General features: G+C 41.0%; 1 protein-coding gene across 1 annotated transcript in view; it reads left to right on the top strand.

The window, feature by feature from the left end:
* The window catches only part of MED12L (mediator complex subunit 12L), a 320,591-nt gene that overhangs the window by 28,381 nt on the left and 265,854 nt on the right, over positions 1 to 26,356 (top strand). The window contains exons 3-5 of the mRNA XM_045903552.3: positions 4,777 to 4,881; positions 11,459 to 11,650; positions 16,380 to 16,539. Coding sequence (XP_045759508.1) covers positions 4,777 to 4,881; positions 11,459 to 11,650; positions 16,380 to 16,539 — 457 coding nt within the window. The remainder of the gene's footprint in view (positions 1 to 4,776; positions 4,882 to 11,458; positions 11,651 to 16,379; positions 16,540 to 26,356) is intronic.

The raw sequence follows: 26,356 nt of genomic DNA, 5'->3' as shown, positions 1-26,356 counted from the left end.
GTTGCTGTGGTTGCAGTGTTACGACCATTGAGTGGGCAGGCCCACGTGTGCTAGATGGACTCAGAGTGGACAGTCGGGCGCAAGGGAAACTTGCATCCCACTGGGCTGTCAGATGTGCCACATCTAAATCTTGTTATTTTCCCTTTCTGTTCCGGGTGGGAATGTTTACCTATGATCTCAAAAGTATTTTTTTTTTTTTTTTTTGCAGGATTTTAATATACATTTGATATGCACTGAGTTTCTGAGGAATAGAACTTGGGTGTTAATATATTTGGAGATTTATTTTATTAGTTTGAAACTTTACTAAGAGTTCACCTTTTCAGAAAATTTGTAACATGTTGTTCTGGCCTTTTTTTTTTAAAGATTTATTTATTTGAGAGAGAGAGCATGGGCATGAGCAGAGGAGAGAAGCAGGGGGAGAGGGAGAAGCAGGCTCCCCGCTGAGCAGGGAGCCTGATTCGGGGCTCAATCCCAGGACCCTGGGATCATGACCTGAGCTGAAGGCAGACACTTAACCGACAGAGTCACCCAGAAGCCCCTGTTCTGGCCATTTGAAATGGCAAGAGAATACACATGATGTCTACATTTGTAGTGACTTCACTGTGGTGATTCAAGGAACAAACCTAACAAATTTCTTCATGTCTCCTAGGGCCCCACTTCTCATTTAAAGTGCCCATGAATTACCTGGGAATTTGTTGCACTGCAGATTGTGACTGGGGGAATTTGCATTTGTATTGTGATTGAGATTTTGCATTTTTAACAAGCCCTAGATGCTCCCACTGCGGCTGGCTGCTGGCCTACAGACCGAGCTTTGAGTAGTGAAGGTCTAGTGTTGGGGGCGCCTGGGTGGCTCAGTTGGTTGGGCGACTGCCTTCGGCTTGGGTCATGATCCTGGAGTCCCGGGATCGAGTCCCTTATCGGGCTCCTTGCTCAGCAGGGGGTCTGCTTCTCCCTCTGACCCTCCCCCCTCTCATGTGCTCTCTCTCTCATTCTCTCTCTCAAATAAATAAAATCTTAAAAAAAAAAAAAAGGTCTAGTGTTGTATGCTTGAGCATATTCAAGTACCTAGTTGTTAAAACTTAACTTTAGAAAAAAATTTTAGAGTGAGGGCATTATATTGAATTTTTTTTTTTTTTTAAGAAAATACTGGTATTGGATAGTTACTGTTTATGAATTTCATTTCAGACTCGGGTAAAGGTATTATAAAATATATGTTTTCAGGATGGTGCATTGGGTTAGATGAGGTGAGAGCCACTGCTCTGGGTGATTAGGAAGATCTATCATAAATACAAATGGAATTACAGACCCCACAGTCAAGGGAGAGTGATTCAGAATATGTTTATTATGTTAATTGTTCAAAACAGGTTATCATTCATTTATTCTTTCTTTTCTTTTTTTCCCCCCAGGTAGGCTCCGTGCTCCATGTGGGGCTTGAGCTCACGATCCTGAGATCAAGAGTCACATGCTCTACTGACTGAGCCAGCCAGGCGCCCCACACTTATTCTTTCAACAAATATTTATTGAATACCTATGTGTGCTCTGTGCCAGGCACTGCTCTATGTGCTTAGCATGTATCTGTGAACAAAATAAAGATCCTTGGTTTCATGGGCCTTACCTTCTAGTGGGGGAAACAGTACACACTGTAAGTAAATTACAGGGCATTTTAGGTGATAAGTGCTATGGATTATTGGAAGATTAGGAATGCTGGAGTTGAAGAGGACAGGGTGAGCAGTTCCACTTTTAAATAAGGCCATCAGATTTCTCATTGAGAATATGAAATTTGAGCAAAGGCTTCAGGTGGTTATGTAGTTGGCCATGGACACCAAGGGAAAGCAATCCAGGCTGAGGGAACAGACAGTACAAAGGCCCTGAGGCCTGAGGCCATCCAGAGGGCATGCTTGAGCAACTGCAAGGAGACCAGTGTGGCTGGAGTAGAGTCGGCTAAGGCAAGTGTGGTTAGGAATGAGGTCAGAAAGGTAATAGGGGCAGATCACACAGGGCCTTGTAGGACATCATAGGGCCTTTGCTTTTTACTCTTGAGTTGGGAAGTTAATGCAGGTTTTGAGCAGGAGTAACATGATCTTACTTAAGTTTTAAAAAGCTCCCTGTGGCTGCTATGTTGAAAATGGCTTTCAGGGGGCAACGGTAGAAGCAAGAAAACCAGTTAGGAGTCATTGCAGTGTCCAAGCATGAGATGATGGGGAGAACCTGACCCGAAGAGGGCATTGGTGGTGGTGGGAAGGGGGTCGGATTCTGGATGTATTTTCGTGCAATTTAGAATGCAAGATAAAAAATTCTCACAACAGGGGCGCCTGGGTGGCTCAGTCGTTAAGCGTCTGCCTTCGGCTCAGGTCATGATCCCAGCGTCCTGGGATCGAGCCCCACATCAGGCTCCCTGATCCGCGGGAAGCCTGCTTCTCCCTCTCCCACTCCCCCTGCTTGTGTTCCCTCTCTCCCTGTGTCTCTCTCTGTCAAATAAATAAATAAATAAATAAATCTTAAAAAAAAATTTCTCACAACTCAAGGCTTCCAGCAGTACCTGCGTGGATCTGCGACCTGTGAGGAAAATCTGATGTGGTCGACAAAGTAACCATGTTCCATGTTCTTTTCCTTCCGAGGAGGGTGTCTGTGCATTACATGCAGGCATGCCTGTGTTTGCAGAGCACATCTCTCCAGGCTCGTGGTTAGCCGTCAGATACGCTGAGCCGCTGAGTTGGAGTACCTTTAGAACGGAAGGTGAAGCAGCACTAAATGGAACTAACTGGTCCTGAAAACCTCACACATTTCCCCTTGATTAAGCCAGAACGTATTTTTAGTAAAAACATATGCTGTTACTCAATTAATGTTTCTTGTAATACTCTGATGGTGAATCAAAGATAAAAATTCAATTTTCTCATCCCATTCCCTTTCTGATCCCATTCTTCCCCCTTCTTTCTTAGACTCCTAGACTACAGAAATTTTATTAGCACACTCGCTTTATTTAAGTTGACTGACACCTTTCTGATTTCAAATATGCATTTGTAGTTTTGCCCTCGATTTTCAAATAATTAATTTGGAAATGTGGGAGCAGTTTAAGATCTGTTGATAGGTGTATGCAACTCATTTTCTGTGCAGGTCACGATTTCAGTGACCTTCGTGCTTGGAGGAGACTTGATTATCATAGAGCTAAACTTCCTGCAGTGGGGTCTTTTGAAAGCTTGCCAAGGCAGTGGCTTGCCAAGATGTTAGGTAGAGTACACACACAATTAAGTAAAGTTACATGGCACGTCTCCAGGAGACCTCGGCTCTCAGCCAGGCTGACCTTTCAGGTGCTTATATGTCATAAACTATTTTGTCCTAAGGCTTCCTGCTTAATCACAGCAGTGATTTTGATCAGTTGGGTTTTTTTTTTTTTCCTTCATTTTACACTTGCAGCAATTACTTATGAAGACGAAGTATATATTCTCATTCTTGTGCTGTGGCTAGCTAGCGTTACCCCAGTGGTTACTAAGACCTTTTCTTGGCTTAGAGTGAGAGGGAACAGAAGGTAGCTTCATTTACTCAAACCTTTCCCTTTTATTCTTTCAAGTCTGTATTTTAAGAACTCTGATTAGGTTCCATAGCTGAATGATTTGGACAGGGCAAAGTCTTTTTTTTTTTTTTTTTTTTTTTAAGCCTTGGGCTATTTCTGATGTGCTGTGACCTTGGGAAGAAAAGTTCTCCTGTATCCAGTAGGAGATGTTTTTAAGGAGAGTATGAGTTGTAGCTATGTATTTTTAGACTATATTTTCATATGGCATTTGTACTTTGGTGGCATGGAGTCATGGAAATTTCTCTTCCTATTCTTGGGTTGAGAAGACAGTATTTCAGTGCTGGCTCTGTCCAGTTACTGTACTAGCTTAGTGAGCCTCATTCTTCTTATCTGTAAATGGGTGTGAAGATACATGCTTACCGTTTACCTTAGAATTTGGTAAAGATCAAGTGACCCAAGATGTATGAAAGAATTTTGCAAGCCCTAAACTTCCCTTCACATGCTGCTGGTCATGGTATTGTGGTTATCACAAAGCTTGTTCCTGTGAACCCGTTGTTTCTGTCTTTAACAGAACTTAAGTGGAGTGAGCCATTTTTCTTGAACATAAATAAAATAGAGATGTGTATAGGGGCTGGCAGGGAAGGGAGAGCCCAACTATGGGGTCTCTAGAAACAATTCTAGTATACAAATTCTGTGACTTTATGTTTCTGCGTGTGGGGGGGATTTTTGCTCATTTTTTCTTTTCCCAACTTATTAGTTAAAAATTTTTAAACTTACAGAATAATTGAGAGAATAGTATAATGAACACCCACATATCCTATATTTTAAGTTAACAGTTGTTAATATTTTGCCACATTTATTTTTATCTCTCTGTACATTTGTGTATTGGTTTTATGTATTATTTATTTAAGATTTTATTTGTCAGAGAGAGAGAGGGAGAGAGTGCTTGTGCACAAGCAGGGGGAGCGGCAAGCAGAGGGAGAAGAAGCAGGCTTCCTGCTGAGCAAGGAGCCTGATGCGGGACTTGATCCCAGGACCCCGGGATCATGACCTGAGCAAAGGCAGAGGTTTAACTGACTGAGCCACTCAGGCATCCCTGTGTATTGGTTTTAAATCTTCGATTTCTGCTCTCCCTTTGGTGTTGTGTTCCAACAGTTCTCTTCTACAGAGTATAGCATAGTCAGTCATTACTGAGGCTGTAGTATGCTGGGTAAAGTTAGAGCTTTTATAATCTTTCTGATTAATTGATACCTTTTCTTGAACAGGATGAACTTACTGCTGTGAATGTAAAGCAAGGCTTCAACAATCAGCCAGCTTTTACTGGAGATGAACATGGCTCAGCCAGAAATATTGTAATTAACCCATCAAAGGTAATGCAAATTGTCTATTTCCTAAAACTTCTGAAAAAGTGTGTGACACCCTGAAAAGTGTGTGTGAATGTTGATAAATTAGTGTTATTTAAAACCACAATCCATATTCAGAATTCCCCAGAATATCTTGTATAAGGTCCTGCCCTAGGACCCAATCAGGGATCATGCATTGCATTTGGGTGTCCTGTTTCTTTCATCTATTGTAATCCAGCACAGTACACAGTACTGCTCTCCGCCTTTGCCCATGTTGTTATTTTTGGGGGGGGGGGGGTTTAGAGCTGCTGTCCAGTTATGTCTTTTTTTTTTTTTTTAAGATTTTATTTATTTGAGAGAGGGAGAGAGTAAGAGAGCACAAGTGGGGCAAGGAGCAGAGGGAGAGGGAGAAGCAGGCTCCCTGCTAAGCAGGGAGCCCGATGCGGGACTCGATCCCAGGACCCTGGATCATGACCCAAGCTGAAGGCAGATGCTCAACTGACTGAGGGACCCAGGTGTCCCCAGTTATTTTCTTATATTCTAGTCCTGCATTCTAGATTTTTCTGATTGTTTTTTCATGACAAGGTTCAGGTTAAATATTTTTGGCAAGAAGACCACATTGCATATCAGAAGACATGCAGTGCCAGTTTGCCCTGTTATTGGTTATACTGTGTTTGATGATCGAAGGTGGTGTCTGCTGTCACTTTACATTGTAAAAGTAGTTATCTTTTCCTTGTAGTAGTCCCTGTAGGGTGATACTTTGAGACCAAATGGATATGCTGTTCTTCAATACGATTTTATCTTGTGATTGTATCATCAATTGATAATGCTTGCTGAATGAGTTATTTTGCTGCTGGTTGCAAAATGCTGGTTTCCAGTTGTCATTTCTCATACATTTATTAGATGGCATTCTTTTGTAAAAGGACACCCCATTTTAAAATTTATTTTATTTTTTATTATTTTATTGTTTTAAGTAGGCTCCACGCCCAGTGTGGGGCTTGAACTCACCACCCTGAGATTAAGGGTTGCATGCTTTACCGACTGAGCCATCCAGATACCCCAAACAAGTCCATTTTTCTTTTTTTAAAGTAATCTCCACACCCAGTGTGTGGGGCTTGAGCTCAGGACCCTGAGATCAAGAGTTGGATGCTCCACCTAGTGAGCCAGCCAGGTGCCCTGATATCCCATTTTTTAGTATCACTTTGAACTCCAGGACTCTTTAAAATTTGATGTGTCATCTTTTCTCTTTTTGATGTTTAAATTGTCTCTCACTTGGCCAGGGGGCGCCTTTAACCTATTTCTTGGGTGCTTTTGACATCTCCATCATTCTTGAGCACTTCCTCACTTTTGATACAATAACATATTCAGATTCATGTTCTTTCTGTGCCCCAGCCCAGATCTGGATGCTTGGCATGCTCATTGCTACTAGAGTATCATAACTTCTAGGTACTTTCAGTGGACAGAGATGGGAAACAACATAGAGATTTGTTTCTTCTCTTCTCTCCTTTTTCTTCTTTCCTTGCATCCATCTGCCAGTTCTTACCCAATACTACAGGGTTTTTCCTCTTTTCTGTTCCATCTTTTTATCTCATTTCTCCCAAAGTGAGAACCCTGGCTTGTAGTAAATTCAATATATTTATTTATTTACTCTCTTTTAAAATACACATTAAAAAGTTCCAGAATAAGCTATAGTAATGCTACTCCAACAACAAAATTACTATGGAAAATTTATAATTTTCCTATTATACTTTTTGTCCTTAGACTAATTTTCATTAAAGGTATATAGTCAGAATGTTGTGTTAAAATTTTTCTTAAATTAAATCTCTTTCTCTTTGTGGTTATGTTAATAATATATAGGTAGAATTATTTGCTTGTTATATTCTTTTAAGTTTTGATCTTTCTCATCCTTCTTGAGTTATTTTTATTTTCTGAATATTGAAGTATTTTTATTAAATTGAAAGCATTATACAAATGAAATCAAACATACAAATATACTTCCTTCCCCTTCCCTAGAGCTAACCGTTGTCAGGGATTTGTGTATCATTTAAGATCTGTGTGTGCACATGTACACATAAACAACAAATGTACTTGATAATTTGCTATTCAACTGAAATATGTAAACAATGTGAAAGGAAACAGCATTTTCTACAGATAACCCCATAACCAAACCAATGTTTTTAGTTTTGTCTTTTTCCAGTCTTCGTATGCTTTTTTTTTTTTTTTTTGAAGAGTTTATTTATTTGACAGAGAGAGACACAGCGAGAGAGGGAACACCAGCAGGGGGAGTGGAGAGGGAGAAGCAGGCTGCCTGCCAAGCAGGGAGCCCGATGCGAGCCTGACGCGAGGCTCGATCCCAGGACCCTGAGACCACGACCCGAGCAGAAGGCAGACGCCTGAAGACTGAGCCACCCAGGCACCCCCTTTTTTTTTCCTTTTTAAAGATTTTTTATTTATTTGACAGACACAGTGAGAAAGGGAACACAAACAGGGAGTGGGAGAGGGAGAAGCAGGCTTCCCTCAGAGCAGGGAGCCTGATGTGGGGCTCAATCCCAGGACCCTGGGATCATGACCTGAGCCGAAGGTAGACGCTTAACGACTGAGCCACCCAGGCGCCCCCCCAGTCTTCGTATACTTTTTAACATCACAGCCACAATTACATATATGTTGTAATTGGTTTTCTTTTTTTAAATTGTGGTAAAATATACGTAACATAAAATTTACCATTTTACCATTTTTATTTTTATTTTATTTTACTTATTGGAGCCTAACACAGGACTTGAACTCATGACCCTGAGATGAGACCTGAGCTGAGATCAAGAGTCAGATGCTGAACTGACTGAGCCACCCAGGTGCCCCTTAACATTTTTAAAATGTACAGTTCTTTGGCATTTAATGCATTAACATTGGTGTGTAACCGTCACCACCATCTTCAGAACTTTTTTGTCTTACTTTAAAAAAAAAACAAACATAACATTATTTTGAGTGCACTTTTCCTTGAGGCTGAAGTATTCATATTAATAATTATTAATGGACAGATAACATTTCATCACTTACATGCTAAAATGACCTGAAACTGCTAGTATATAATAATTAGCCTGTTGCCAATTTCTTATGGTTATTTATGAAGAGGCTGTAGTCGTATTTGAACATACAGCTTTTGTTCTTTTGGATAAATTTCCAGAAGCATATTTACTTGGGTAGAAGTTGTCTTAGTCTGTTTGGGCCTCCATAACAAAATACTGCAAACTGGGTGGCTTAAACAACAGGAATTTAATTTTCTGAGAAACAATTTATTTTCTCACAGTCGAGGAGGCTGGTAGTCCAAGATCAAGGTGTCAGTAGGTCTGGTTTCTTCTGAGGGCTCTCTCCTTGGCTTGCACAAGGCTGGCCTCTCATCCTGTCCTCACACAGTCTTTTCTCTATGTGCCTGTATTCTGCGTTTCTTCTTACAAGGACACCAGTCCATTGGATTAAGCCCCGCCCTTATGACCTCATTTGACCTCTTTAAAGGCCTTGTCTCCAAATACAGTCACACTGGGGATTAAGGCTTCAACATCCGAATTTTGGGGAACACAATTCAGCCCATAACAGAAAGTATGAATGCTGTGTGTCTCTTGATGTGAACTGCCAAGTTATTCTGTTATATCAAGTTTTATGTCAATTTAAATAACTGAATAAATGGAAATAACACCCATTACAGCTTCTGCTTTTGCCAACCCTTCCTGTGAGATTTACTCAAGGATTCAAACCTTCTGAAGGGAATTTCAGCTTATAAATATGGAATACATGAACTATAGTGTAGTCCCTAAACTTTTCCATTTTCTTATAAAATGAATTACTTTCAAAATAGCTTTGGATGGATGGAAACAAATGTTATTTATTTATTAAAGATTTTATTTATTTATTTGACAGAGACACATTGAGAGAGGGAACACAAGCAGGGGGAGTGGGAGAGGGAGAAGCAGGCTTCCCTTGGAGTAGGGAGCCCGATGTGGGGCTCGATCCCAGGACCCCAGGATCATGACCTGAGCCAAAGGCAGACGCTTAATGACTGAGCCACCCCAGGCGCCCCTGGAAACAAGTTTTAAGTTAAACTTCTTCTCTCCTACCTTGTCTGAGGGAGTGCACATTGGTCTGAAGCTTATGGAGGGCAATTTAACAGTGCTGATTAAAATTATGGAAGTGTACAATCTGAATTCTGGAAATTTATGTGAAATCTGTAGTTGTACATGTATGAGATAACAAATAGGAGAGGTTATTCATTTTAATGTGATTTGTAATAGCAGAAGTTTGGGGAAAACACTCCAAATGTCTGTTAACAAGGGCTTGATTATATATAAATGTGGTGCACCCACCCAGTACATCATTTGTGAAAGTGAAAAGAGATTTTCCATGTACAGATGTGGAAGGCTCTCAGACATTTACTAAATGTACACAAAGAGGGGCGCCTGGGTGGCTCAGTTGGTTAAGCGACTGCCTTCGGCTCAGGTCATGATCCTGGAGTCCCGGGATCGAGTCCCGCATCGGGCTCCCTGCTCGGCAGGGAGTCTGCTTCTCCCTCAGACCCTCCCCCCTCTCCTGCTCTCTCTCTCTCAAATAAATAAATAAATAAAATCTTTAAATGTACACAAAGAGGTATACATGTAAAAAAGAGAAAGTAATATATTCGTGTTTGTTCATGCATATTCACCTGAAGAAACCCTCGGAAGACCTAAGAAACTAACCAACGTGGTTACTTGGAGGTAGTCGTTGGGACTTGGGAATGAGGCTCTTTACTTTTTTAGGTTTGGAATAATGTGAGTATAAAATTAAGTGCATGGTCATGTTTTGATTCCCCCCCCCCCACCTTCTCTCTCTTAGGGAATTTTGACTTAGTTTCCAGTCTGCAGTGGTTCCCGAGGTTTGTTAGGATGTAAAACGGCACATACAGTCACATGTTCCATTGTTATTAAATACAAAAATTATGATTGTAAAACAGATGGCTGACGAGTTTTTAAAAAAAAATTTTTTTTTAAAGATTTTATTTATTTATTTGAGACAGAGAGCACATGAGAGGGGGGAGGGTCAGAGGGAGAAGCAGGCTCCCTGCCGAGCAGGGAGCCTGATGCGGGACTCGATCCCGGGACTCCAGGATCATGACCTGAGCCGAAGGCAGTTGCCTAACCAACTGAGCCACCCAGGCGCCCCTAAAAAAATTTTTATACCTTTGTTTATTATGATTAAAATACTCCTACGTAATTGCAAATAAGAGGCCTTTTCAATTTAAACAATCAATGTAAGTAGGGGTTTTAAGTTCTTGGTATAAAGACCAAATATTGATTGAGAAATTTAAAATTAAACAATTTGCTGTTTGCTGCTTGTTCCTAAACAACTGGTTTTGCTAAATTTTTGCATTTATTTCCCGTTTAAACATTCTGCAAACATTTGCTTAAAAAAAAAAACACACCATGAAGTTTGTTTTAAAAAGAAAAGTAAAGCTCAGATCTTTTTCCTAATGACTCTAATTTTTTATTATCATATTAACACACCAAAATAGACTTTTTTTAATTGTCCATAAATCACAAGGGTCAAAGAATGCCAGTTCACATTAAGTAAAAGTGTACCAGCTTTTCACCCTGGTAGATAAACTTGACTAATTGCTAACAACTGTGTTCCAACCTATGAAATAATTGTTTATTGACTCAAGAGCATTAACTAAGGTGGTGATTCTTATTTTGCTTCACCAGGGTAGGTATTTTATTTTAATCATGGTTGCCACTGTCGGCTAACCTCACCTGTTGTTTGTATCATATTATTAAATAATTCCCAGGGAATGGAATAGGGTTCTTGGCAATTCCAACAGGTTTTCTGTGGATTCACTTAAGTTTTAGGTATTTATCCCTTTCCTTCTTGTGCCTTTCTTCCTCTTTTGTCCTCTTAGTTTGGTTAATATGAAAATGCCACAGTTGTTCACAGGAACTCCCTTTGCTACATATTCCATTCAGAGCAGGTAACACTAGCTTTCTCTTGAAACGCTTGTACTCTTGAAATTGGCAGCCCAGTTAAAAATGTTGAATACTTAATTTAATTGAAACTTTTGTAATTTTCCATTTAAATAATTTTTTCTAGACTCCTTTTTTTGAAAAGCACTGTGAATACAGAATTTTCCTTTCCAAAAATATATGCTATTAAGATGAAACCAGAAAAAGAATGATTACTGTGTGATTACTAGACTTTCTGCTCTTGCGTGCAACACCTCTCAGGAAACATATTCTCTCCAAATGTGTATGTAATCTGAAAAAGAAGTACAGCTGAAGAGTAAAGCAGAACCCATTCTCTTGAAATTTATTCAGGATGTAATTAATTTCATCTTCTCAGACATTTTCAAAGGCTCTTCTTTTTTCCTTGAACCACTTGTTAATAGTGGAACAAAAGTGCTGTGGGAGTTTTTGCATTATGTTAGTATAAGGAAATCACAACTCTTGGCTTCAAGGACTTAAACTGCCATTTATTTTCTGATGGGCTGCTTGAAGATATTCTCCTAAAACAGAAATAAAATACTGCTATACATTACTAACATACATACTGCCTTCAAACTTTTTCTTTTTTTCTCTTGTTTCCACAGATTGGAGCTTATTTCAGCAGCATATTAGCTGAGAAACTAAAGCTTAACACTTTCCAGGACACCGGAAAGAAGAAACCACAAGTTAATGCTAAAGATAATTATTGGCTGGTTACTGCTCGATCCCAGAGTGCAATTCATAGTTGGTTCTCTGACTTAGCAGGAAATAAACCACTTGCTATTTTGGCAAAAAAGGTATTAAGTGTTTCTTACATTGTTTTAATTATGGTCTTCTAGAAATCACGATGTTTGAGCTAAGGTTCAAGTATGTATTTCTTTCCCCCTGTTCTTTCCAAAACGCAAAGCTTCATTGGCAGGTGCACTGTTACCAGGCATGTGCTGCACATAACACTGTTTCTCCCTTTTTTTGGAGGCATGTGGTTCTTAGCACATCTTGACCTAAACATTCCACACAGGAAGCAGTTTATGTGGACTTTATTTATTTTTTAAGATTTTATTTGAGAGAGAGTGAGCAAGTGAGCGAGAGAGCAAGTACAAGCTGGGGGAGGGAGAGGGAGAAGAAGACTCCCCGCTGAGCAGGGAGCTCGATGTGGGGCTCGATCCCAGGACCCTGGGATCATGACCTGAGCCGCAGGCAGATGCTTAAACCGACTGAGCCACCCAGGCGCCCCTATGTGGACTTCAGGTAGACGCGTTTTTTAAATCGAGAGTAGGCAATAAGACTTCGTTTATTTCCATTATATTTTTAGTTTTCTTAGGCCAGGATGTCCAAAATGTGTTATTTGGAAATTCTTGCTTTGATGTTACTTTCTTGTCTTGAAAAGTACCAATCCAAATGCTTTAAGCTAAGTCTCCTTCCTAACAAGTAAGATAGCAATTCTGGGTGTGCTTGAAAAACTTCTTTGAAAAAGTTTTAGAACAAAATGGGCAGGTGTATTTATAGCTTCCAGTGATCTCTGCCTTGCACACCTTTGAAATCATCCCACATGTCTTTCTCATCCGGCCTGAAACCCTTTAGTCTTTAGGGTGTCCATCTTCTGTTCTTGATAGTGTTATTAACTAGTGTGGTGCAGGCCTGGTTTAAAGGAGAGCTCCTTTTTGTGTTTGTTTTCTAAAGCAACTCTGAAAATAGCCTGTAGCTCCCGTTGGCTTTCTTTTGCCCTAGTGCCGCCATAATATTGTGTTGCCTTGTGATTAAAGGCAACTGGAATCCTTGAAAAGCACAACAATCAGCATAATCGCCTCTTGCTACTCAGGTTGTACCTGTCTCAACACAGGCTGAACCGTGTAGCATTTCTTTCCTGGTAGTGGACATTTACCATGTGGGCCCATGATCACCTGCACATTGTATCTGAAGGTCCCATAAGTCAAAGGGCATCCTTTGATATTTCATGGCATTCTAACCAATAGTTCATGCCCTCCATGTTTATTAGGACCTTCAGTTCCCATGTAGCCATCCTGACATCTTTCTTTTTAGGTTTTCCTTTTTTTAAAATAAGCTTTTAGAATCCCTTTTTTGGATATTTCCTAAAAGCAGATACTGATGAGGAATTGATGCCCTTGCTTTAGGGGTGGAGTGGTTGCTCATCTTTGAGGAGGGAGATGAATCACAGTGCAGTGTATTGGCCATTGTTCTTCTCTTTATTAGGAGCTGTCTCTGGCCAAGTCAGGTGTCCCTCAGGTAAGCCCTGACATGAATTCTGTGCAAAGTTAAACTTTTTTTCTTTTTCTTTTCTTTTTTTTGGTAACACCATTGACTGTGCCTTGAAGTAGTCATTTCTTGGGCATTTGAAGAGTCCCTCCCTTCTCTGCTCCGCTCCTCAGCATATCATATTCTTGAGATGGCAAAAGCTCTTTTGGATCTGGGTAAAAGATTGCATTCTCTGCCATGTTCTTCATATTAGATAGAAAGTTCAAATACTTCTTTAATTTCTGGTATTTATCTATGAGATGGCTTAATGCAGAGGGCCTTAATTTTCCTGCTAAAATCTTGAGTCCTCTTCCAACGCTGTTCTAGAGTTCAAAATAGTTTCCTGTATGGGATAGGTCAAGTTTCTGGGCCTGGTTTTCCATTATTTTACAACTCCACAGCACTCCCAAGTATTTAGCCAAAGAGAGGTCAATAATGGCCTGTAAAGGGCCTTTTAACTCAATCACGGTCATTGGTAGATTTGGAAAAATAGACTTATAGGCTCTAGGGATATTCTTCTGGTTCTTGACCAGTTCACTAGGTATGACATGTTCACTTCAGGTGATGTTGATTACTGTGGTCTCGGGAATTTCCTTTTGCCTCTACTTCTGCTTGGTGAACACAGAGTATTGACAGTGACGTTCATCCAAGGGGAAAGGCACTACAAGGTGATAAAGCCCTTTTGTGGATGAAAAACCATCACATGCTAAGTGTCTTAGTTTTCTTTTACTACGTAGATGCAGCTCTAGCTTGGTTTAGAAACAAAACAGCTGGGTGCCTGGGTGGCTCAGTCGTTAAGCGTCTTCGGCTCAGGTCATGATCCCAGAGTCCTGGGATCAAGCCCCGCATCGGGCTTCCTGCTCCGCGGGAATCCTGCTTCTGCTTGTGTTCCCCTCTCGCTGTCTCTCTCTCTGTCAAATAAATAAAAATAAAATCTTAAAAAAAAACAAAAAACAGCTGTCCAGTGATTGCCTAGGTTCAGTTACAAGTTAAAGTTAGATGGTTTCTTTGCTGAAAATGGGATCTGTGACTGTAAGGAAGTCCTACTTCAGTCACTATAAACATAATTTCCTTCCCGAGCTGGTCCAAACTATAAATTTGATAACCGTCAATATGTGTCTTCCTCCTTAATTAAATAGCCTTCTTCACATCAGTTCTTCTGAATTTTAAATCCCTTGATTTGAGCAAACCATGTCTTACGGGGTTTGGGGGCAATGAGCTGGAGGTATGCCTTAGCTTGTTAATGGTAAGACCTATGGCTCGGTTTTGTTTGCTATTTCATCTGAACATTTCACATGTTCAAGTTTTTATTTTTCTCCTGTCAGTTGTTCAAAAGAAATCCTTTGGGCATCTATAAAAGATGCTATTAGTAATGTTTCTTTGGAGATGCTACATTTACTTTTTTGCATTTGCCTGTTTTTTAGGCCTTGATCTAGTACTCTTGGTTCATCTGAATGAGCGTCAACCTGACCCTGACAACTAAAATTTGACTCTCTCATACTAGCGTTCTAGTGAAAAGCAGCATCTCAGTTCTTGCACTGAATATATAAGCCTGAGCTTTTCTTGTCCCTGGCTTCAGTGATAGTCTGTAAACCCAGGGTCTTGTGCTCCATGAAAGACGTGCCTTGTAAACAAAATTTTCAGGAAATTTTCTTGTTAAAATGTATCACTGTGGTCTGCAGAGAGGAAGCCTTATAGCTTTGGCCTATGTGACTTTCATCTCCCTTTTAGGTATGTTTGTGCAGCGTAGCTGCCTCTGTCATGGGGGTTATGTTTAAAGTCCGCACCCAAGGCAGGAATTGTACGTGACCAAAAGTCTGTTAAGTTGCCCATGAAAGACAGTGTATGGACAGCTGCATCTCAGTGTGCAACCAGGCAGCTTTTCCTTCAGCATTGGGGCAGCTTGAATGTTTCTTTGGTAAGAACCAGGTGAAATAGCTTGTTTTAAAGGGCTGTGTACAAAACCCACTTCTCTTTTAATTCTGGGATCACACTTGGGTCCAGGCCTGTGAATAGTCAAATTTGCAACCTACAAACGATATAAAATATCCGCTGTCTAAAGGAGGATTTGACTAAGAAAAATGCCATGCTGTAACAATCAGCTGATTGGAAGTCTTTTGATATCCAGTGCAAAATCAAGCTAGGGTGTGGCACATAGAGACCAGGACTCTTGATAGCCATGGTGGTAGTGTCCAGGATCCTTTTAGGAGAGGGTCAAATGCCTGGCTTGAAACAGACTTTGGCTGGCACCTAGAAATTTTTGGAATTGGTAACATAATAAAAACTGTTCTAGTTTTGATACATGTAATTCTTTTAGCCTTCTGACCACTCTGTGGGGTGGACAGGGTTGGGTTGGTATTACTACATTCATAAATGAAGAGCCTGGGAGTAATGGGTTTAGCCGTACAGGCTGGGGGCCAGGACCAGAGCACAGAGGTGGTAGAGGGGAGTGGTGGGTGCTCACTGCTCCCATCCTGTGCATCATGGCCAACGTACTCTGTCCACTGTTGTACTCTACATTCGTAAACTGAATAGATCATATATAGATGACTGGCCTGTGCCAAGGATATTTACGAGGAATTGTAGAAGAGTGGGTTAACTCTTTGAAACATTCAGCGGTACATTGGGATACTAATTTGCAAATAGTACACCTTCCTGGTCTGGAAGAAATAATGAACTGCCTCAAGTGCCTACTTTCAGCCAGTGAATTAATTAATTAACCAGCTATTTCTAGCTCAGTGTTTATTAGGCAGATTCACTGAGCCATCATTTTAGCCCCTATTTTAAATTTTGGGCTAAAGGCATTTTAGAAGCTTTCTAGAAATTATTATAAATGTTACAGCCAGAGAGCTTTATATAAAAAAGTGTTCTTTGATAAAATTTGGAGTGGGGACAGTTTTTCACTTGATCATTCCTTCCAATTTTGAGATAAACTCCTTGGAGTACTGTCATGAAATTATTTTCCCTATTTTGTTGATATGATGAGTAGCTTTCAGCATCTGAGAATTTGAAAGTAATTTGTTTTTTATAAATAAGAGAGCACAACTGATAAAACTGTTGTCAGTGTGCTAAACATAGTTTTGATTCTTTTAATGAAAATTTGCTTAAAGTTTTTGGTTTTTAAGCTGAATGTACGTATTTGAAAATCCATCAAGGATATACTTTCTTAAAGGCAGCAGGGACTGAGTGTCTTTCTTTTGCTTTCCCTTTCTTTAGGTTGACCTCATGATGAAAATAATACGTGATTTTTATAAATATGTTATTTCTTTTTAGGTTCCAATCCTTAGTAAAAAAGAAGATGTTTTTGCATATTTAGCTAAATATTCAGTGCCAATGGTTCGAGCAACGTGGCTGATCAAGATGACCTGTGCCTATTATTCTGCTATTTCTGAAGCTAAAATTAAGAAACGTCAGGCTACTGATCCTAATTTGGGTAAGTGAGACAGTACAATACATTTTATATTTCATCATTCATTGTACAAGGCATTGTTGCCTGCATGCTCTAGCCATAGCCCGGTGAGGTGAGTACCTAGGAGGTCCATGGGGAGGCTAAAAGTGACTCATGGCGCGCATGCAGATGGGTCCTTGTCCACCCAGGCCCCAAATCCTGATTTCATCAGCAAATCATATTGCTGTTACCTCCAGAGTATGTCCTGCATCTAAACACTTCTCACTGCCATAGCTGCTGAAATGTTGGTTCATGCCACTGTCCTCTCGGCTGGAGACCGTGGTGGCCTCCTAACTGGTCTCCCTTTTCTTTCCCTCCTTACCTTGTAGGCTCCAAACTGCCATGCTGATCACTAGGCCTGAATCCGATCACATCGTGTCCCTCTTGATAACCTGTCAATAGTTTCCTACTACAATTAGGATAAAGATCCAGATTCTTTCCTGTGGCCACCAAGGCCATCCATGCCTTGCTTTCTCTTTCTGTGATGTTCTGGCCACATTGCCTTCCTCCTCCCCCTCTGACATGCCACGCTCCTTCCTTTCTCAAGGCTTCTGCATTTCTTCCCTGTACTTGGGCTGTTCATCTCTATGGTATTCCCACATCTCCTCTTCTCAGAGCCTTTGGCTCGAGGGCCATTTCCTCAGGAGGTTTTCTCCAGCCACCTACCTAAATAACATTCCTCTTTCCCCCCCTTCCGCCCATTTATATTCTCAGGTATTCTTATTTTATTCACAGCATGTTTCACTATCTGAAATTACCTTGAAAAAGTGCTGTGTCTCTTATCCCTCCCTCCCACATGCACTGGCCCATGATCATGGTAGGTATTTGTTGAAAGAACTGAAGGTAAACTGGTTTTAGTCCGTCTTCACTCTTTTGGTGGCTAGACAGTGACTCCTTGAGGTGGTGCTAAAACATGCTTAATAAAAGACTGGATTCTCCGTTAGAAATATGCATAGAGGATTACACGTAAAGATGTCCACTTAAAGATTAGGTTTACAAATAATTCCTTATGAAGTGGAAACGTGCTTATGATTTCATAAGGGAGACCCCAGCTACAAAGCTCTGAGAAGCAGGGCAGAAAGTGCAAATGTGCTCAGATGCCAGGCAGCGTCCTAAATAAGTGAGTCAGGCTGTGAGGTGGCTGGGAGTGGTAGGTGGTCCTGGCGAACTGGACAGTGGAGCCCACTCTAAAAGCATGGCAAGTTAATCAAAACAAAACTGAAAACATGGCCGGATTCCATGGCTGCCACCTTTTGAGTTCAGGTTTGCTAAAACAAAGGTGAACTGTACTTCAAAACAAAACAAAACTGTATTGTGTATATATTTAAATGTATAGGGAAAAGTATCCACAAAGTGAACACTGGTTATCTCTGAGTGCTGTTTTGGTAGCAGTCTTGTTAACTCTATACTTCAGATTGTTTTCACCAGCTAATTTTTTCATAGGGGGAGACGAAAGAAATGCCCCCTTTTTAAATCACAGAAGCTCTACATTCTTACTAGAATATTTGCAAATAGTGTCAAAGTAGATACAATAAATGGTCAAGTTTCTCTTTGCTCTTCTTAATTTCCTTTTTGAACTTCTCTTCATACACAAAAACACGTATATGTGATTCATATATATATATATATACACACACATCTATGTATGTGTGTGTATATATATACATATGTATATGGAGAGAGAGAGCGCGTGCGTGTGCGTGCCCATGCCTCGAGAGCACAAGAGAGCCAGCATGGGCGAGAGAGCGAGAGCGTTTATCAGTACTTCTCTCCAGAGTCTGGATATCTAGTTGCTTACACTAGCTACTCTACTTTGATGACTAATGGGCATCTGAAACCTAGTATATACAACCAAAGTCTTGATTTCTCACCATCCCTAACCTTGCTCCTTCTTTCTTCAGTCTTCTTACTAAATGTTGTATGTAGTCACTGGGAGGATAAGGGTAGAAGCCCTATTGTCATTCTGGCTCTATATCTTTCTCTCAAAATTCTACGTTCAGCCCCTCAGCAATCCTGTCAGCTTTACTTTGAAAATCGAATCCCAGTCCGAGAAGGTCTTCCTCCTCCCACTGCTGCTAGTCCTCTGGTTTGAACCACCACCTCCACCTTTGCCCGTGTTGTTGGACTGGCCTCTAGCTGAGCTTGTTTTTCTTCTTCTCTAATGACAGCCTTCTGCTCTGTAGCCAGCATGCTCCTGCTAGAACCTAACTCATGCCACACTCTTAGGCTCAGAATCCTCACCTGGCAGCCGCGCCTCGCTCAGGTGTGTCCCTCCACCAGCACGAGCAGTCGGCACACACGGCGGCCTCTCCTTCCAGCCTTGAGACGTCCATGTGGCCTGCCGCCTCCACGCACCGCATGTTAGCTCAGATGGCACTTCCTACGAGAAGCCTTCTCAGATCACTCCAGCCAAAATGTCCTCTCTGTCGTCTTGTCCTGCCTTATTTTTCTTCATAACTCTTAGTATGATATAAGAATAAGATATAACCTACCATGTTATAGCTTAAGTTAATTTATTGGTTACTTAATGTACACTCACTCCCGACTATAACATTTCTCTGTGAGAAACCTTGTCAGATTTGTTCCGTACTAAATCTCCTAGGAGAGTACCCGGCATACAGAGGTGCTCAGTAATTTTTAAGATAAATGAATAATGAGGCCTGAAGCGTGTGTGTATTTGTCCCAGTTCATAATCCTCGAAACTTGTAGCATCACCAACTATATAGACTACGCCTCCTTTTCTTAGGTTCTTTTCATGGTTTTGTAACTTGTTCTGTCAGTGTTTTCCTTGATGTTCAGTTTAATCTGATTTTAGCTGTTATAAGAAAGGGGAGAAGGTGATCATACAGGAATGATTCTGCCCAGTGAAATATAATTTTAGGACAAATAAAAGTCTGATAGACCCTCATCATTTGCAAAGAACATGTAGGTAGAATTTTTAGGAATCTGAGATAGGACTGTATCACCAGAACCATATGATTTCCTCTACCAAATGGAAGGAAGCCTAGCTCCAGTTTTTAGCTTAGAACATCAGAGACTTCCTGCATTCATTACTTTTACCATTAATTTTTTTACTAGTGTAACCAGTTGGTTGGGAGGGGGATTATTTTCTACTTTTCCCCCAGAGCTAAAATTTTTATTATTTGCACACCCATGACAGATGGTTGATTAAGTTCACCTACTAGCTGTGTTTTCTCTTCTTTCATAAGACACATAACACAGGTGAATTTGTTTTTTGACTGTTTATAGAGTATTACAACTCATTGGTCTTTATGATTATCCATGTGTTTTTTTTTTCTTTTTTTTTTTTTTTCTTTATAAATAAGAGAGAGTACAACTGGGGGGTGGAGTGGGTACAGAGGGGGAGAGAGAATACTAAGCAGGCTCCATAACCAGTGTGGAGCCCGACGCAGGGCTGGATTCCATGACCCTGAGATCATGACCTGAGCTGAAAGCAAGAGTTGGTTGCTTAACTGACTGAGCCACCCAAGTGCCTCTATTCATGTGTATTTTTTTTTTTTTTTTTAAGATTTTATTTATTTGACAGAGAGAGACACAGTGAGAGGGAACACAAGCAGGGGGAATAGGAGAGGGAGAAGCAGGCTTCCTGCTGAGCAGGGAGCCCAATGCAGGGCTTGATCCCAGGACCCTGAGATCATGACCTGAGCCGAAGGCAGACGCCCAACGACTGAGCCACCCAGGTGCCCCATTCGTGTGTATTTCTAAGTGTGAATGTCAAATCCATGAAGATCAAGTGCCTAATATACCATTTTTCATGGTAGAGTATAAAAACTTTGACCTAAAAAATGCTTAAAGCTAAAAATAAAAATATTTTAAAAAATGCATGGATTTTGGGACTTGACCCCCTAACCTCTTAGGTCTAGCAAATCAGAAGGAGCTTGGGCTTTACTCATCCCAGCTCTGCTACTAAGTGACTGTTGACTTAAAGCAGAATCCTTAGTCTCTCCAAACAGCAGTCTTCTCAACCTTGATCCAATCCAATCCATGTTGCGTTTAATTTCATGTCTTTTTAGTCTTCTTTTAATCAAGAACAGTTCTTCGGCCTTTTTTTTTTTTCCTTGATATTTTTAGAGGGGATAGACCAGCTATTTTGTAAGATATCCCTTGCTTTGCATTTGTTCATTTCCTCATGACTAGATTCAGGTATGTACTTTTGGTAGGAATGCCATGGAAGCGATGCTGTAAGCCTCTCAGGACATCATATTACATTGTCCCAATACTGGTGGTGATAACTTTGATCTTTTGGGTAAGGTGGTGCCTCCCATGTTTCTTCACTACAAAGTCACTGTTTTACCCTTTGTAGTTAATAGCTAATTTAACTATGTAGATATCTGATTCATTTCTCTGTATTCTTACATGTGTTTTAAAATGCACATGTAGCATACTGTTTTTACTATCTGCAGAGAGCGCATGGTTTCAGTGATCTGATCTTGGTTTTCTATCACCCTGTTACACCTGCTACCTCTCACTCTCTGCTTTGTCTTCAGCACTTTCTTCCGCTTCTTTAAGCAAATTATACAGTGCATTTGAAAGCATTTGGCTGTGTAGACCTAGCCATAAGGTAGCAAGTTTCACACTCCAAGCAAGCTATGCAGCCAAGCAACTACACACACACATATATATGTGTTGAATTGGATTAAATTGCATACACTTCAGAAGATTAACTTGCAGTAATAGGTTCCGTGTTCTGGCTTTGATAGTGAAAAGAATCATTCAGCACATTTGGGGCAAGATTGACTATCAAGTGTCACCTTTTCCTGGCAGTGGTTTTATGACCTCTGTTGTCTTGATGATTGTTCTTAGGACTGGTAAAGTGTTTTCAGTAGAAATGGCCTTTATTCCTTTGTAATAGAAACATATGTTTTATTTTCAGTTCCCACATTCAGTGTTGGAACAGAGCTATAAAGCACTGCTGTTTGATTTTATTGAAGAGTTTTTCCTAAAGTTAAGTGGGCTAACAGCAACAAGGGAGCAGGCCCCGTTGTGTAAATTCTTTAAATGTAGCAACACAGAGATTGTCACTGTCTTTATGCAGAGAGTTATAGATCTAAACTGTGGATTAAATGGGTTATTAAATCCATATAAATGCTGCCCTGGGGAGCTTGCAGCAGGCAAAGACCTCCCCAGTAAAGTATGTACCCCAAAGTGAGAAAGGTGAGAGAGGCCTTAGGTTTCTAGGTGAGGTTTCCCGTGTCATTTCAAGGCAGGTAAAGAAATACTTGCCTTGGACATATCGTAACACCAGGGCAGAGATTTTAAAGTAGAGGTGAAATTAGGGCAGCTGAGAGGAAGGGGTTATAATTCCGTCCTTATGATACCCCAAAAATAAAATGTTACAGGTGGAGAAGATGTTTGCAAAGTGCTATCCAATAGGTGAGGGTTATAGACTCAAGGGAGAGAACCCCCCACATATAACGTATAGTGGGTTTCAGATATATTTTAGAGTTGAGTGAAGTTTTGTTTTTAAAACAAGGTTGTTTAGTTGTCTTAAGATATTTTGATCTCCCCAGAGAAAAGCATTTAAAATGGGCTAGCTAATACTTCAAAATAAAAAAGGAAAACTTAGAGTTAGGAAATGAAGGAAAGTGTTTAAACAGATTAGGATATACGACTGTAGAGTGAATAACGCAGACTTTGTACATTTATTTGTAGGAAAGTTCCCTGTGAGGAGTCCCGTTGTTGCTAAGCCAACTGATTATAACTGTGGAGCTTACTACCCTGTTTGCTGTCATGGTAGCAGTTAGCATTTCTTGAGCAATTCTGGAATGCCCCTCACTGTAGGGAGCAGGAACATGGTGCTTCTCCAGTCTTAGACTGGATCAGCTCTGGATGTGTGCTGTGAACATGATCTCCATTACTTGAGGGAGCTTTTCCTCCGTGGGCATACCTCATCCCTTTGCTGTTGGACCCCACAGTTGGGTTTCCTGTTGGCTCGTGTGAGAATAGTCCATTGCTCCCCACGTTTCCCAGGATTCCTGTGGTGTACCGTGATACCACATCCCCCATTTCTTAGTAACCGTTTCCTAGATTCCTTGTATGTTTTATTTTCTGATTTATTCAGATACTCTGTGAGAGAGATACTTTATTCCCATTTCACAGATGAGGGCATCGATGTGCAGGTGGGTGCACAAAGCCCCTCAGCGTACATGTCCAAAGTAGGTTTGGAAGCCTGTGCCAGACACTGCTGGTCAGTGGGGACAGACAGAGAATGTAGTCACTGCCCTCTAGGTGTTCACGCTTGGGGGTGGGGCATATAGCCAAACAATCCCAAGTATCAGAAAAGGAAGGAAGAGCTAATCGTGAAATGAATTAACTGCAGACGGAGTCCCAAGGACAGGAAGCCCATGGAGATCCACAGAGCAAGTAACGTTTGAATACCGTTTTGAAAGAAGAGGTGTTTTGACAGAGTTGGGGGATGTTGTGCAGGGAAGGGCACTTCTGGCGAAAAGATGGTGTCTGCATAGAAACAGGGTCATCGAAGAGTTGGACTTGTGGAACTGCCAGGATTTTTCTCATCTCATGCATTAGTTATCGGTGGGGCGGTGATAAAAGGCTGTGAGGAGCCTTGTGTGCTAAGGGGTCCATGGGTTCTGTCTGGGGGATGGTGGGCAGCCAGGAAAGGACTTCTTAGTACTATTATTGTTATAACACTTATCCTAAGTTTCTTGTCTATAATATGGGGATAATTATAATTGGCGGTACCTTCTAGGGATGAAATGAATCAGGTTTCTAAGGGTTTAGAACAGTTCCTGGCACCACATAGTAAATGGGCAGTAAATGTAGGCTCTAACTAGTTGCTACAATTGCTAGCCAGTACTTATGACATCATAACTAGCCAGTATTTGTTATTTTGTGTATTGTGCTGAGAAGTTTACAGGCACGATCTGTAATCATAATAAGCTTGCTCTGTGGGTTCTGTTATTCCATTTTGAATACGAGAGATCTGAGCCTTAGAAGTTAAGTAACTGCTGGGGCTCCTGGGGGGGGGGTGCACTTGGTGAAGCATCTGACTCTTGGTTTCAGCTTGGGTCAAGAGATCGGGCTCTGCGCTCAGCCGAGTCTGCTTGAGACTTTCTCTCCCTCTGCCCCTCCCCGCCGTGCTCAAGCACTCTCTCTCTCTCAAATAAATAAATCTTAAAAAAAAAAAAAAAAAAAAAGTAACTGCCAGTACAGATGAAGCTGGACTCACTAGGTATTTGGTCTTTCCTCCTTGCTGTGACGCGGTGGTTGCTAGGGGGAAGTGGTGGTGTGGGTCTGGGCCCCTTGGAGGCAAGAAGCATCGCTGGGAAGAAAGGTGCTGGCAGGGAACAGGCTGCAGGATTTCAGGGTTGTGGGCAGCATCAGAAGAATCAGAACCCTTATTCTTACGGGTGCCATGGGGTACAGGCAGAGCGTAGCAAAGTCCAGGGTGCTGTAGAAACTGGAGAAAGATGAAATTGCTTGCAAGAGGAACAGCTCTAATTTTGGCTAGGAATTGTTGGGTGTTCAATATGGTGAAAAATGACAAGACATATCATGGGCATGAAAGCTTTTTGGGGGCTACAGATAAATTAGAAGAAGCTTAAAATGCTTCGTGGTTAAACTCCCCAGGGAGCTGCTCTGTTTACCCCCAGTTGTTTCCCCTGTACCCCTGAGGTTTTGCTGGGTCAGGCATTTGTGATGGAGGAGATACTTTTCTTGGTTGACTGTCCTCTCGGAACCACTATCCTGATCGCCCCCAAAACACAGGGAAGAAGTAGCTACCCTTCTTGCACACTGGGTAATTAATTTGTGACATATTCACTGAGCCATTTGGGCTGCAAAACAGTCTGGTTTCTTATCTAAGCCAACCAGCTTACTTACACTTCGGGTCCCTGAAGACTGCAGTACTAACTTTTTTGACTCTAGGGACAAACTTTTAGTTTCAAGTCAAAATTGCCTCCACATCTTTACGGTGTTCCTCGGATCTCATTTGTCATAAAAGAGCTATTTGCTTTGCTTACTGTGACAATAACCCTGAAGATTGGACAGAAGTGCTTGTATAAGTGTAATTTAAATTTATGCTATACATAGGCCTGAAAAGTAGGTTTTAATTGGTGGGGTAGCTCTGGCTACCTGGATAAAAAAATTCTGTACTGCAAGGATTGGGGCCTGTGGGCTATGACTTTGGCACCTGCCACTATCCTGTTCCCCAGTAATTCACCTAAAAGTTTTAGCATCTGTTGATGAATCAAGCCCCAAATAATTTTTTGGGGGGACGGCTAGATGTTGGCATTCTCACATAACAATGAGCTTTCTCTCATCAACTGTGGTAATTGTAATTCTTTATAAAAAATGCAGAGTAAATGTTAAATTCCTTTCCTTTGACTATCAATCTTCAGAGTAAGAGTTGCTGTAATTACATGGTTAGTGGTGGTAAACCAGTTTCTCTATTTTTTTTCTTATTTAAAAAAATTATCTTTGGTCATTGTGATGGACTCATGGATTTTTATTTGTTCAGTATTTTACAGCCAGTTACACTCATTCTTCATTTTAGTGTTCAGATTGTCCAAAAATTTGGCCAGTGGAAGAAGTTTCAAGCTTTTTGTATCCTTTTTGACACGACACCTTTTTGTCTTAGAACACTGTCTTGTTTTTTGGCACAGAAAGACGTCCCAGGCTCATCTTGTACTTTTTCTGCCTCAGATCTGCAGACAGTTATCTCTCTAAGGAGCTGTACTTCTTTCTAATGGGGAAACAGTATTTAGAAGGCAAGATCTGGATGCTGAAGGTGCTCATCGGTACGAGGATGTATGGCATCTAAGCTCTGTCAATGGTTGGATGGAGACATACATATCTGTGTATGTTGTGCATACGTTTTGGAGTTTATATTCTTTTTTTTTTTCTTTTTTAAAGATTTTATTTATTTATTTGACAGAAAGAGACACAGCGAGAGAGGGAACACAAGCAGGGGGAGTGGGAGAGGGAGAAGCAGGCTTCCCGCTGAGCAGGGAGCCCGATGTGGGGCTCGATCCCAGGACCCTGGGATCATGACCTGAGCCGAAGGCAGACGCTTAACGACTGAGCCACCCAGGCGCCCCTGGAGTTTATATTCTTACTTCCAATTCATCTTTAACATTTTCATTTAACATTAAACTCTTTTTGTTAATTTTTGATTTTTATGTTTACTTTAAAAAGTTCTAATCAAGTTTAATATGCTGCAGTGTAACTCTGCATTACTTACCTTTGCTCTGTGCAAACCTATGTCGGCTTTTTCCAAAGTAAAGTGTTACAGCTTGTTTCAAGTTCGGATGCTGGTGTCTGATAGTGATCCTGGTGGTGTGTGTGTTTGTGTGTGTGTGTGTGTGTGTGATCGTTAAGTTTTTGATGAAATTAAAGGTAATGTCTGCCCATGAATCCTTTTGAGTTTCTTAGAAAAATGCACCCAGAAAATTTATATTTCACTTCAGTAAGAAAAAGGTTTATTAAGATTTTATGCATTGGGGTAGATGCTGTGGAGAATTTTAATCAAATGGGGGCTGTGCTGTCTGCCTTTAAGGGGCTATAATTTTTTTGTGGAGAGAAGATGCATCCCTAGGGGCGCCTGGGTGGCTCAGTCGTTAAGCGTCTGCCTTCGGCTCAGGTCATGATCCCAGGGCCCTGTGATCGAGCCCCACATCGGGCTCTCTGCTCAGCAGAGAGCCTGCTTCTCCCTCTGCCTGCCACTCTGCCTATCTGTGCTCTCTCTCTCTCTCTCTGTCAAATAAATAAATAAAATCTTAAAAAAAAAAAAAAGATGCATCCCTAAAGCAGAGAGCAATCG

This window comes from Mirounga angustirostris, unplaced genomic scaffold (assembly GCF_029215605.1).
Source record: "Mirounga angustirostris isolate CCGP_5_RB_7025 unplaced genomic scaffold, mMirAng1.0.hap1 SCAF_1, whole genome shotgun sequence".
Taxonomy (NCBI): Eukaryota; Metazoa; Chordata; class Mammalia; order Carnivora; family Phocidae; genus Mirounga; species Mirounga angustirostris.
The sequence above is the reverse complement of the archived record's forward strand: the minus strand, read 5'-3'. Positions and strand labels throughout refer to the sequence as shown.